At 43.8% G+C, this 12,273-nt stretch overlaps 1 protein-coding gene across 15 annotated transcripts in view; it reads right to left on the bottom strand.

The window, feature by feature from the left end:
- Positions 1-1,676: 1,676 nt before the first annotated feature.
- Positions 1,677-12,273, bottom strand: part of Nxpe4 (neurexophilin and PC-esterase domain family member 4) — a 241,431-nt gene continuing 230,834 nt past the window's right edge. For 8 of the 15 annotated variants that reach the window (XM_039081953.2, XM_063265980.1, XM_063265984.1 and 5 more), the window contains 5 exons: positions 10,309-10,411; positions 6,653-7,386; positions 6,117-6,178; positions 4,449-4,652; positions 1,677-3,160 (listed from right to left, as the gene is read on the bottom strand). In XM_039081953.2, coding sequence (XP_038937881.1) covers positions 2,625-3,160; positions 4,449-4,652; positions 6,117-6,178; positions 6,653-7,386; positions 10,309-10,401 — 1,629 coding nt within the window. In that variant the 5' untranslated portion in view covers positions 10,402-10,411 and the 3' untranslated portion in view covers positions 1,677-2,624. The other 7 variants (XM_039081951.2, XM_063265978.1, XM_063265977.1 and 4 more) reach the window with 6 other exon arrangements.

Below are 12,273 nucleotides of genomic sequence, written 5' to 3'. Positions count from 1 at the left end.
AATCTTAGGGTAATTCCTTCATTTGGAAAGCCAAGGCCTACGAAGGTGACCTGACTTACCCAAAGTCTTAAAATTATGGCTCATAGCAGGGTCAAAGTCTTGGAATGCTAGCCCACTGTGTCTCATTCTGTCATTCCTGTACCTGGATGGTGAGACTACAGATTCAACTGGAATCTTGTGGAGAGAGTTCCTATGGCAGAGTAGAGTCAGAGCTTTTCAGATGCTGGCACTTCATTTATTAGTCTGCTAGTCTATGACTCTGTGGGATAACCTAGCATGTAAAAATCACCTGGAACTGGTAGTTAGCAGTAGAACAAGACATGAGACTCTTCGTTCAATGAGTTCTTCTGTAACTCCCTCAAGGTGATATGACATCTTAATATAACCCTCGATTGCAAGCAAAGTGATTTCATTCACATTTTTATGTGGACTGGGGTTTTGCCTACATTTACGTCTGTGTATCATGTGCATGCCTGGGGCCTAGGAAAGCCAGAGGAGAGTATCAGGTCCCCTGTGTGGTAAGAACTTTTATTCTCCTGAGGTACTTGTTGTCTCAGAGGCTTACTGCCTCCATCTGCTAACCTAGGCCTGGTCCAATCTCATCTAGGCCTAGAATGTTTTCATCCTGTGAGACTTATTATTGAATAAGTTCACCCCTCCCTAGCTCTTTCTGAACTCTTGCTGGCTGGTCAACTAACTCAGTTGTTCTGATTCAAACTCCTCTCCATTATAATGGATTCAGTCCGACTTCTCTCTCAGCCGCTCCTGAATTGCTCTGCTTGGCTTCATACTAACTTTGGCAATGCATCCTAATCTTTGGGCTCTTTCTCACTCTCTGGCTTATTCTGTTTTTCACCTGTGTCTAGCTTGTTCTCTCTCTCTGTGACTTGTCTCTGCACAGCTGCCCTGTTAAAACTGCCTTCTTCTCTCTCTGCCTCTGCACTGCTCTCTTAAGTAGCTACCATTTCCTCTCTTCCCGTGAGGTTGGACATGTCCTATTCTGTCAAATCTTTCTGTGGTTCATCAACTAGACATCACTTTCAGGCATGGGTGCTTCCTTCTACAAACCAGCATTACCTGTCTTGTTTGGGATTAAAGGCTTGTACTAAGGTCCTGTCTGCATTCCAGTCAGAGGGATTAGAGGTATGTAATAAGCGCAGGGCCACACCACACTAGAATCGGTTTCTTCTTCCCCCAGTATCAAGCACACTGTTGGCATCCACAGTGTGATCAAATATCCTGCAACACTCGTGGGAATTGAACCACCATGAGTGTGCTGGAAATCAATCCTGGGTCCTCTGGGAGAGCAGCAAGTAACCTCTGAGCCATCTCTTTAAACACCTTTCTTCTTTTTAAAAGGGTCAGTGAGCCTGATAACCTGAGTTCAATTATTGGGACCAACATGGTGGGAGGACAGAACTGACCCATAAACATTATTCTCTGACCCCCACATATACACTGGCATATATCCATGCTCCAAATAAAGATAGTATAGAAACACAAAAGATATAACCAGGCAGTGGAGGGGCACACCTTTAATCCCAGCATTTGGGAGCCAGAGGCAGGCGGATCTCTGCATTCAAGGTCAGCCTGGTTCTATAGAGTAAGTTCCGGGACAGTCAGGGCTACACAGAGAAACCCTGTCTTGAGAAACAAACAACAAATAAACACAAAAGGAAATAGAAAAATATAATTTATAATATATTTATGAAAGACAAACTATAGTTTTGTATTTACCATATAAAAGTAAGATCACTAAAATATTTTGCATTATTCATTCTTATTTTTAATATGTTTTTCATTTTGAAATTTTATTTTTATTTGTTCTAAAATTAGTGTACAAAATATCAGGTTTCATGGTGGTGTTTCTGTGCGTTTTTGTTTTCATTTATTCAAAATCTTTTATCCAAAAAAGCTGGAAAACCTAGAAGAAAGATAAATTTCTAAATGTATTTGGCCTATCAAAGTTAAATCTAGAAAATAGAAACAATTTAAACAGATCTGTAACAAGCAACGAGATCGAAGCAAGTTATTAAAAGTCTCTCTCCAAAAGGAAGCCCAGACCTGGACAGATTAAGTGTTGAGTACCATGGAACTTTTAAAGAAAATCTAATCAAAACAACTTCTCACAACCTTCCACAAATTACAACCAGGAGGAACACAGTTTTTTTGAAGTCTGCATTGGCCTGATGCCAAACTCTGAGACATGACCAAGAAAGAAAAGGTACAGATCAATTTTCCCCATAAACATGGATATAAAAATTATCAACAAGATGTTTACAAATTGAGTCAAAGGCCCTTTAAGAATTTTATCAAAATTACTTCATTGTTCTGAACCCACAGCAGCAAGGAGAAGTTTTCCCCCCAAGGAATCCTAACTTCCAACGGACACAGAGCAATGCGGCTCTAATAAAAAAATTGGACCTTTCATCGATTCTTTTCATATTCAATTTTGAGCAGCAGGCTGGCGTAGGAATGCCTTATTAGGCTGAACTGGATGGACCACATGGACCATAATACAGATTATGTCCTTGGATTAACTGGGATATCTCGGCACTTGGCACGGCTGTAGGACTCACTGTCTCTTTTAAGTTCAACGAGCGACTTTCAAAGTTATGTGTTTGCTAGCAAATATAGTTTAAGAATATATTAATTTCACTTCTAACTACCTCCTCTGGTGGATGGACATCGTTTGTGCCATATGCAACTGTCATATCCCAGGCATCAATGACACCCACACGGAGATCCTGGAAGATATTCTTTAAGGCAAGATACTGGGTGTAACCGTGGAAGTCACTAAACCTCTCCATGTCGTTATTCAACTCCCTGGTGTTTTCTGTTTTGAGGACCACCAGGGTGTCCGGGCTTCTCAGGAGAAGACGCTGAAGAGCTCTGTGAACACTGAGGGCCCTTCGGATAAAAACATCAATGGGAAAAGGTCTGAAATGCTGGCCCAGAGAAAAGACAATGACTGTGTTTTTCTCTCCTCCGATTCTGTCAATTATCCGTGCAGTGTTCTCTATCTCTTTGACAGAGTACACCAATGACCCGATTAGAGGGAAGCCATGTTTCTGCCACTGGATGTTGATTTTCTCATCCAAGTCCACGGCAAGTTGGTGCTGCAGCCTTCCAGTCTCGTGGAGGTCCACCGGCCTCAGCGCTGTCAGCAAACAGGCAGTTCCGAAACGAGAGGAGAACACAGTTATGGAGATCAACTAGCCACAAACACAGCAGAAAAGAGTTGGCGTTTCGAGCCCTATATCTGACTAAGGGGTGGCTTTGAAAATTACTCTAAGGACTGAAAGTATTTTATGATGGGGGGTGCTTTGCCCTTCTTCAATCGTTCGGATTGAATTGTATAGGGAGTTGCTTTGGCATTGAATGTGGTCCCTGGATATGAACAGTCGTGTACATGCTGTGTTGTGGAGGACTTGTTAACTGCGCTCACCTTACCTGAGGATACAGGGGGAAGGCTATGTGTGCAAAAAAAGAATCTAAGCAAACCCCTGTGATGACTTTAGGAATCTAAGGCTGTATTCTATGCTCTTCTGTGGGAACTGTGAATGGAATAGCACCAAGTATCTCATGTATACTAGTGACAGGAATTGCGAGCCTCATTTGTGAGGCCCTTACAAAGCATTCGTTTAGATCTATGCAGCCGTTCGCCTCGAAGGTACTTTCTTTCGCTATAGGAAAGAAAGTAAGGACAAGATGTCAGATTACCCAAGATTACAGTTTGTGACTGAACAAGCACCCCCCTCCCCCTTTCAGTTCTTGAGGAAAATAATCCAGACACCTCTGAAAATATCAAAATAAGTGCAGTGTCAACAGGGCAAGACAAAGTCCCACTATGTTTCAAGGCGCCAACCAGAGCCTCATCGGAACAGCAGGGTGAGCTGTTCTGCTGGTACAGCCTCTGAGAAAATATGCAGTGCTCGACCACAGTGCTGTGTGGCGCGCTCTGTCTTAGCAGGGAAGGGCTGGGCTGGAAGGCCTCAGCCAATGACTGAGGCTGCAAAAGAGACATGCCGGAAGCAGGAAGTGATGATTTAATATGGGGTTTAGCTCGGGTGGGATAGGACATTCTGATAAATCTTGTCTTAGTGAACACAGCACTGAAATTAGGGTTCTTACAGCAAGAGTCTAGCCCCCAACCCTATACTAATGTGATCAGAGTTCCAATTGCTGATGCTTTCTGGCTACTTCCTATGTGTTGGAGTGCTAGGCAGCGTCTTAAATACTCTATCTATTACTTTATCTCATTCCGAACATACACTGGGGTTAATGAGCATTGTTCTAGGAGGTGAGAGTAACACTTCGTGAATAGTACGGCTGGTGTGTGGCTAACAACTATGGTAAAGAAAAGGACTTCCTGTAAACCCCCCCCCCCCCAAGAAATGGAAACATAGTTTCTGAAAAAGAGGCGAATAGCTTATACTGAGACATACTGTTGATTTTGCTTTTGAAGTACTCCATCCACTGGCGCATTGTGGAATCACCCATTAGATGGACGAGTTTTCCTCTCAGGCAGTCTTTCATTTTGATTGGAGCCAGACTGCAGGAGGCCGGATTCCACGTGTTTTTCCAGACATGCCCAGTAGGGATTGCAGATGCCATCCCAAACTTGCATTTCTTCTTCACCGGGACGGCTTCTGCCAAGGGATCAGGAAGATGGGGTCTTCTAAAACACCAGTTCATCTGTGTTTATTAAGTGCCTTCCATCTTTTTCAAAGAACCCTTTGGATAGGCAAGCAAGGTGGTGGTGACAATAAAAAGCTTATTACAGTATTTTTATAATGGAGTATTTATTCTCAGTAAACTTTCCTCTGCTGTGTGTCTCCTAATTGATACCCATTAGTGTTTATCATGAAACTACATGGGGTTTTTTTTTCCTCTCAGAATACAAAGGGCCTTATAAAGTAACATTTAAGTGTTTGTTAGCCTTGACATGAGACCGACTTCATCAATTCTTGTATAGGCGGAGAATGCATAAAGATTTTCCCTCTACCATTTTAGTTCACTTTGCTTCAGAGATTGTCACATGTTCTCAGTGTCTAAAATGTCATCATTCAAGTATGCACTCTTTGAGATAAAGGCAGGACGAACTTGGCTTAGAAATTGGCCAATGTACATTGACAATAGCTGTGTTCTGGAGAGTAAGTAGCCCGGTGGGCCAAGAAGGACCATATTTTCAACTGTAGTCACTGGGTAATGAAGAGACCGGGGTGCTAGGATGGTGAAGTGGCATGTCTGGGGTTACAATTATTCATCACCCCAAAAGGCTTGTGTCTTAACAACTTCTCTCTCTCTCTCTCTTCCTCTGTAAGTCTGTGTCTGTACGTCTTTGAGACAGGGTCTAATGTAGCCTAGGCTTGCCTTCTTGCTGTGTAGCTGAATGCTTCCTGCCTCCACTTTCAGAGTCTGACAATCACAGCCATGTGTTTATGTGGTGCTGGAGGTCCAGCCTTGGGCTTTGCGCATGCCGGTTGAGTACTACACATCACTCCTGCAATCAGAAATACACTTTCCTTCCGTGGAAAGTTTTTCAGTGGAAAACTGTCTTAGCAATTAGCAAGCTTTACATGGTGCGCCTAGAGAGACAAAGATACTGCTGCCTGAAGTCATTTTAGGTGGGGTTTGTGAGCTGCTCGGAGTGAAGACACAATGCAAGGAGAAGTAAGGGATACACACGTGGAAGTTCTTCCTTGTTAAAGAAAAATGTCTTCAACAACTGAGAGAAGAATGGTAGCTGGCATCAGTAGGGCACTAGATGTCACATTGGAGACCTCTTAAGTGATATCCCTAGGGAGGATGTGAAGATGGCAGGGGAGGATAAGGAACTAGGTAAAGGCTTAGAAGAGAGTTTTACCCTCTGAAGGTTCTGGTGTGAGATGGGCAGCTGACCTTCAACCTGAGGAGTAGATTGCTGACAGGTGTGGCTGCGAAAACACCTACGTAAGATTCTAGTGATCCCACTCACTCATTCACTTAATGGACTTTGTGCCTTGGCCTGCCTTACAAGAACTGAAACAGGGACCAAGTCCAACAGAAAGAGAAGGAGGGACCTTGAAATGGCTCCAGTGACAATCACTCCCCACCATCACAGAACCACTTACTGTTGCATTTGGAGACACTAATCACGTTGGATTTTCCCATAATCTCCACAGCTATATTTGACCTTAAAGAGACAAATACAGAAATTAATCTACGGTGGCTTCAACTCAGGCAAAGATCCAGATCTCAGACCAGCTAGTTCTTCTGTGAGTTCTCAGGGATAATCCAATTTTCCCATCTAGAATTTCAGGCCACTTAGTAAGGTTCCGTTTACTCATTTCTTAGTCCATAGGGGACAGGGACCCAGAGTATGTGTGCAAGGCAGGGTATGGAGACCCAGAATGAATTTGAACACACACATATAGATATTTCTCATTCTTTTCATCTTTACTCAACCCATGTTTTGGGTTTGTCGATTAGGATTACTTATTCTAAAAGACTGAGATCTCCTGGACAGTGAACACTAACTCTAAATGAATTCCTTGGTCCCTTCTTTAAGGGCTCATCTTACAGAGTCCCTAAGTTAATGTGCTTGAAATACATTCCCTGCAGGCTAGATTACCATTTCCCCTTCTTGGTAATGTGAAATGATATTTACCTTTCAAAGAGGCTCCTTTCCTGCTGGCTAAGATAAGAAATGTCCTTGTTCTTGGAATGCATGTGGGTGATGGCCGCACAGGGCACATTTGGAGGCTTCACACAGTAGAAAGCTTCTTGGTCCTGGGCATCCAGATACTGACATAGCTCGACACTTGAATTTAGAACCAGGGCACAATCGGTGTGGACCTGAGAAGCGCCACTGACAAAATGGCCTGAGAAGATGATTCTGTCGTAACCCTGGTTCCTTGCTCTCCAGAGAGCTGACACCCCTTCACTGGGGTGCATGAGCAGGATAGACAGGGAGACCTGGCCCTCCCAGAACAGAGTGAAGCTGACAAGGTAGGTGCCATTGTTGAAGTCTGTCACTTTTCCAGAAGCGCCTGCCTTCAGGGCTGGAGAAGACATCCTGGCCCTCAGGAAGTCCCCACCATACCCTTTCCTGTTTCTTAGGTGGTCTCTAGCCTCTACCAGGATGTCCAGCTGGTCCCCTACACAGTATGTATCTTGAGGGTTGAGGATGGTGGCTATGCTGTGTGTAGCACTTGTGGTGTTGTTGAGGTGGGCGAAGGGTCTGGGAGGGATCTGTTTGTTTAGTTTCTCTAGGATCTCCCTGATTCTCAGCTCTGTCTCTGTTGGTGAAACTGATGGATTGAGAGGCACTTTAGGGCATGAGGATTTCATGATCAAGTCCCATTGATTGAAGGATGCAGGCAGCTTAAACACAGCCCATAGCTGAATGGGCAGGAAATAGAATAGAGAACAAAGAAAAAAGTTGGCATTTAACATAACAAGTTTTGGTAGGTTAACTTTTGTCTTTTATAGACCAAGAAGAGGTATAGAAATCATATACCTGATATTTTATAGTCATATATATATTTCACACGCAGGCAGCTTTGTTTAAAAATGGTCATTATTATTCTGGTTTCCAATGACTTATTTTGGAAAACCCATTCAACCCCAAATATCTAGAATCAGATGATGGGAGGCTGCCAAGATTTCTTGGCAGTCAAGAGTTCTTGGTGCTCCTAAAGAGAACCTGAGTTCAATTCCCCATAGCTAACAACCACCTGTAACTCCAACTCCAGGAGATCTGACACCATCTCTGGCCTCCATGGGCCCTGCACTCACATAACTGTGAATCTGTTTTACCAACCAACTGTCAGGTTCTTTGAATGGTTGTTGTGAGGATTATGGAATGACACAGCATGCTGGATAATTTTATGTCAACTTGACACAAGCTATAGTTATCAGAGAGGAGGGAGCCTCAGTTTAGAAAATGATTCCATAAGATCAGGCTGTACACAAGCCTGTAGGGCATTTTCTTGATTAGTGATTGGTGGAGAAGGGCTCAGCCCATGGTGGGTGGATTCATCTCTGGGCTGGCAGTCCTGAGTTCTATAAGAAAGGAAGCTAAACAAGCCGTGTGAGCAAGCCAGTAAGCAGCATCCCTCCATGGCCTCTGCATCAGCTCCTGACTCCAGGTTCCTGACCTCACTCCCTTCAGTGATGGGCTATGATGTGAACGTGAAAGCCCAATAAACTCTTTCTTCCTCAGCTTGCCTATGGTCATGGTGTTTCTTCACAGTAATAGAAATCCTAACTAGGACATATGGGGACATTAGAGAAGCACTGTGCACATGGCAGATACTTATTGGGACTGTCTCTATTGTTTGAAAAGATATTTAAAAATATTCAGACATGCCAAATGAAGTAATGATAATGGATCATGGTCATCAATCACTAATTAGAATCTTTGGTGAGGCCAAATTAATTTGCATGAGCCTAATTCTTGTGTAGATAATAATGATAAACTACGAACAAAAATATTTTTTAATAAGACAGTTCCTTAAGAGCAGTGAGAGCTGAAGACAGCTGCAAGTGTGAGCTCGGCTTGAGCTGTACAGCAAGAGAAGGGCTAACCTGTGCTACAGAGCAAAACTATGTATCAAGAAACAAACAAAATCTTGCAAACAAACACATAAAAGCAATTAGTCACCACCAGCAAAACCTCAACTCCAAAGCCAAGAAGCAACCAGTGGAAGAGGGAAATCAAACAGGAGCAGCAACAAAGCCAACAGCAGCACCCGAAACACAAGCCTTACAAAAACAGCTGCCAGGTCAGAAACAGCACATATACGTCTGAACAGATATTTAGATGGCCTGGTACTGGAGTGGGAAAGCATTTGCCATTCACAATTATTCACAGTGTTTAAGAGGCAGGCCCACCTCATTACATAGAAATGAACATATATTCTCTTCTCCAGATGCTTCCTTAAAGCAGGTGCAAACACAGGGTGGGGATATTGTGTTACAGTAACACATTCACATGCAAGCAGCATGGGTCTGTGCAAGCACACACACACACACACACACACAGACACACACACAGACAGATACACACACACAGATACACACACACAGACAGACACACACAGATACACATACAGACATATATAGATACACATACACACAGACACATAGACACACATAGAGATACACAGACACATACACAGAGACACACACAGACATACACAGACACACACACAGACACACATAGACACACACACAGACACACATAGACACACAGACACAGACACACACACACACAGACGCACACACAGACAGATACACACACAGATACACACACACAGACAGACACACACAGATACACATACAGACATATATAGATACACATACACACAGACACATAGACACACATAGAGATACACAGACACATACACAGAGACACACACAGACATACACAGACACACACACAGACACACATAGACACACAGACACAGACACACACACAGATACACAGACACACACACAGATACACAGACACACACACACAGACACATACAGATATACAGACATATATAGATACACACACAGACACACAGAGACATACACAGCCACACATACAGGTACATAGACACACACACAGAAACACACACAGAGACATACACAGAAACACACACAAACAGATACACACAGGCATACACACAGACATACACAGACACACATACAGATACACAGATACACACAGATACACAGACACACACAGATACACCGACACACAGACAGAGACACATAGACACACAGACACACACACAGACATACACAGACACACATATAGATACACAGACACACACAGAGACACGCACAGAAACACACACACACAGATACACACAGGCATACACACAGATATACACAGACACACATACAGATACAAAGACACACACACAAATACACAGACACACAGAGACACATAGACACACAGACGCACACACAGACACACACAGACACACACAGACACACACACAGACACACACACAGGCACACAGATACACATAGACACACAGACACACACACGGATACACAGACAGACACACAGATACACACACACACATAGACACACACAGACACACAGACACACACAGAGAGACACAGACACAAGAATGACTGTCTTATAAAGCTTTCTATCCCTCATGATTTCCTGTCTGTGAGAAGTACCCTCTACTTTGGGTCCCAGCTTACACACGAAGGTTTGTAAGGCCCTCTCCTCAGACATTGCTGTGTTAACCATGGTGAGCTGCGTCAGTTCCTAGGCACACCATATCAAGCAAAACAGAAAAAAAGATCAACTCCTACCTTCACGGGGTTTCTGAAAACGGTAAAAGAGATCCAGAAGATCACTATAAACAGCAGCACCCACAGTGACTTACGACTGGCCATCATTTTCATGGTTCAACTCCTACAAGACAATTACAGAAGCTTACCACAAAGCAAAACAGGAAGTAAATCACACAAAAGTTTAACACACTCCGGGACCCTGATTATTTTGCCCCTCACTTAAATTATTTCAAGGAAACATCTTGGCCCTCCCGGCTCTCCCCATTCCTCGCCACCACCACCCGGCTGCAGCCACTCCATTAGCTATCAGCTTGGAGCCTACCATCAGCCCAGACACCAAGAACGGGAAGTAGGCAGGACCCTGTCATCTAAGTGGCTCGTCCAGGCTCTGCAACTTTATAGACTTTACAAATACTGACTCTAAGAACCTCATGAACTTCTAGTAGAAGCTAGTCCACCAGCCTTCATATGATCCTTTTCCCACACTGCCAGTTTTTCTGGCACCTCTCAACCTTAATTATATTACTTTACATAACCTGGGTGGAGAGATAAAGGTCGGCACATATAGATGGTGGATGTCAGCCCAGGATTGTAAAAAAAAAAAAAACCTTATCACTTTACTTGAATACCACCCTTACAAAACTTCCTACTTCTCGAAACTTTCTTCTTAGAAGCACCCTCTGCCCTGGATCACAATTTATACACCAAAGGATTTAGCAACCAGGAATGGATACTCCCCACTCCCAACCCCAGTAATTGTCATACCTTTAATATAAAGGCTCGTTTTGGTCTCATTTCAAGAAACTGGGTGAGCTTGGTAGAGAGTCTGCTTCTGTGGCCAGTAGAGTGCCTACCAGCATACAGCCTTCCTGCACCAAAACATATGGCAGGTGCAAGCTGCAGGGTATAGGGAATGGGCTACTTCTCAGTGGGAGTCATGCCCTTCTTCACCCTAAGCAGGAATCTGGTTGACAAACTGCAGTGACCGAGTCAAGCAGAGGCTGAAATGAGGGACAGAATACTCTGCACAGCACAAAGAGTGGTCACACTGGACTGAACCATCAGGGGGTTTAAGTCTGACAAGCAGACAGTAAAGAATCCTATGGGGAGTTGAACCTGTCTCTGTCTGAGCTTCACTGGGAAGACCTCAGTTACCAAGATTAAAATGCACATTATCCTGTGAGCAGTACACACTGTGCAAACACAGGAAGTGAAGGGGAACTGCCTCAAATATAATACAGGGAAAACAGTAGTAGTGATCATACGTCAGACCAAGAGGAGGACGGAGTCATACGTTCCAATCCAACTGGACTTGTGTTCTTGTTCTGATAGAGTCCCAGCAAGAACAGGTGCCTCTGACACATGTGCAGGGCCCACCGGAAACAGTAGCTGGTCTTGTGGGGCCTGTTAAATATTAGAGTGTGATAATAGCGCTGCCATATCCCTTCAATCTTTGTTTTGTAGCTCATGACCTTAACTTGATTTGTTGGTTTACTGCCCTGACAGAACAACTTGTTGAACTTGGGCACAGAGCGTCATGGACTTTAGAGATTCCCCTAGCCTCCTGGACTCTAGACCTGCCTATCAGTTTAAAGGTCAGACACTGATGCTTCATCTAGATAGCCTACGCCCTGCAAATGTTACAAACGCACATCTTCCTTGTTTTCCCCATGTAAAAACTGCTTCTGAGGACTGCCTTGGGTGGCAGTGTTTGGATCCTGAATCCTGATACCTGACTTGAGATTGGTGTCTGAGTGCTTTGTGTGGCTGACCCTTACAGGGCCCCTCTCTTAAGTCTTGTTTATGTGGCCCCTTTGTTATAAGAGTTTGTGTGCATTTGAACAGGTCACCTGTCTTCCCGTCTTCTTACTCTTTTTGGTTTTGTCTGTTTGCTTGTTTGTTTGTTTTAAGAGTCTTGTGTAGCCCTGGCTAGCCTCAGACTCCAGATCTTGTCCCTTTACCTGCCTAATCTCAACAACAGCA

Source organism: Rattus norvegicus, chromosome 8, assembly GCF_036323735.1.
Source record: "Rattus norvegicus strain BN/NHsdMcwi chromosome 8, GRCr8, whole genome shotgun sequence".
Classification (NCBI taxonomy): Eukaryota; Metazoa; Chordata; class Mammalia; order Rodentia; family Muridae; genus Rattus; species Rattus norvegicus.
This window is presented reverse-complemented; position numbering and strand designations above follow the sequence as displayed.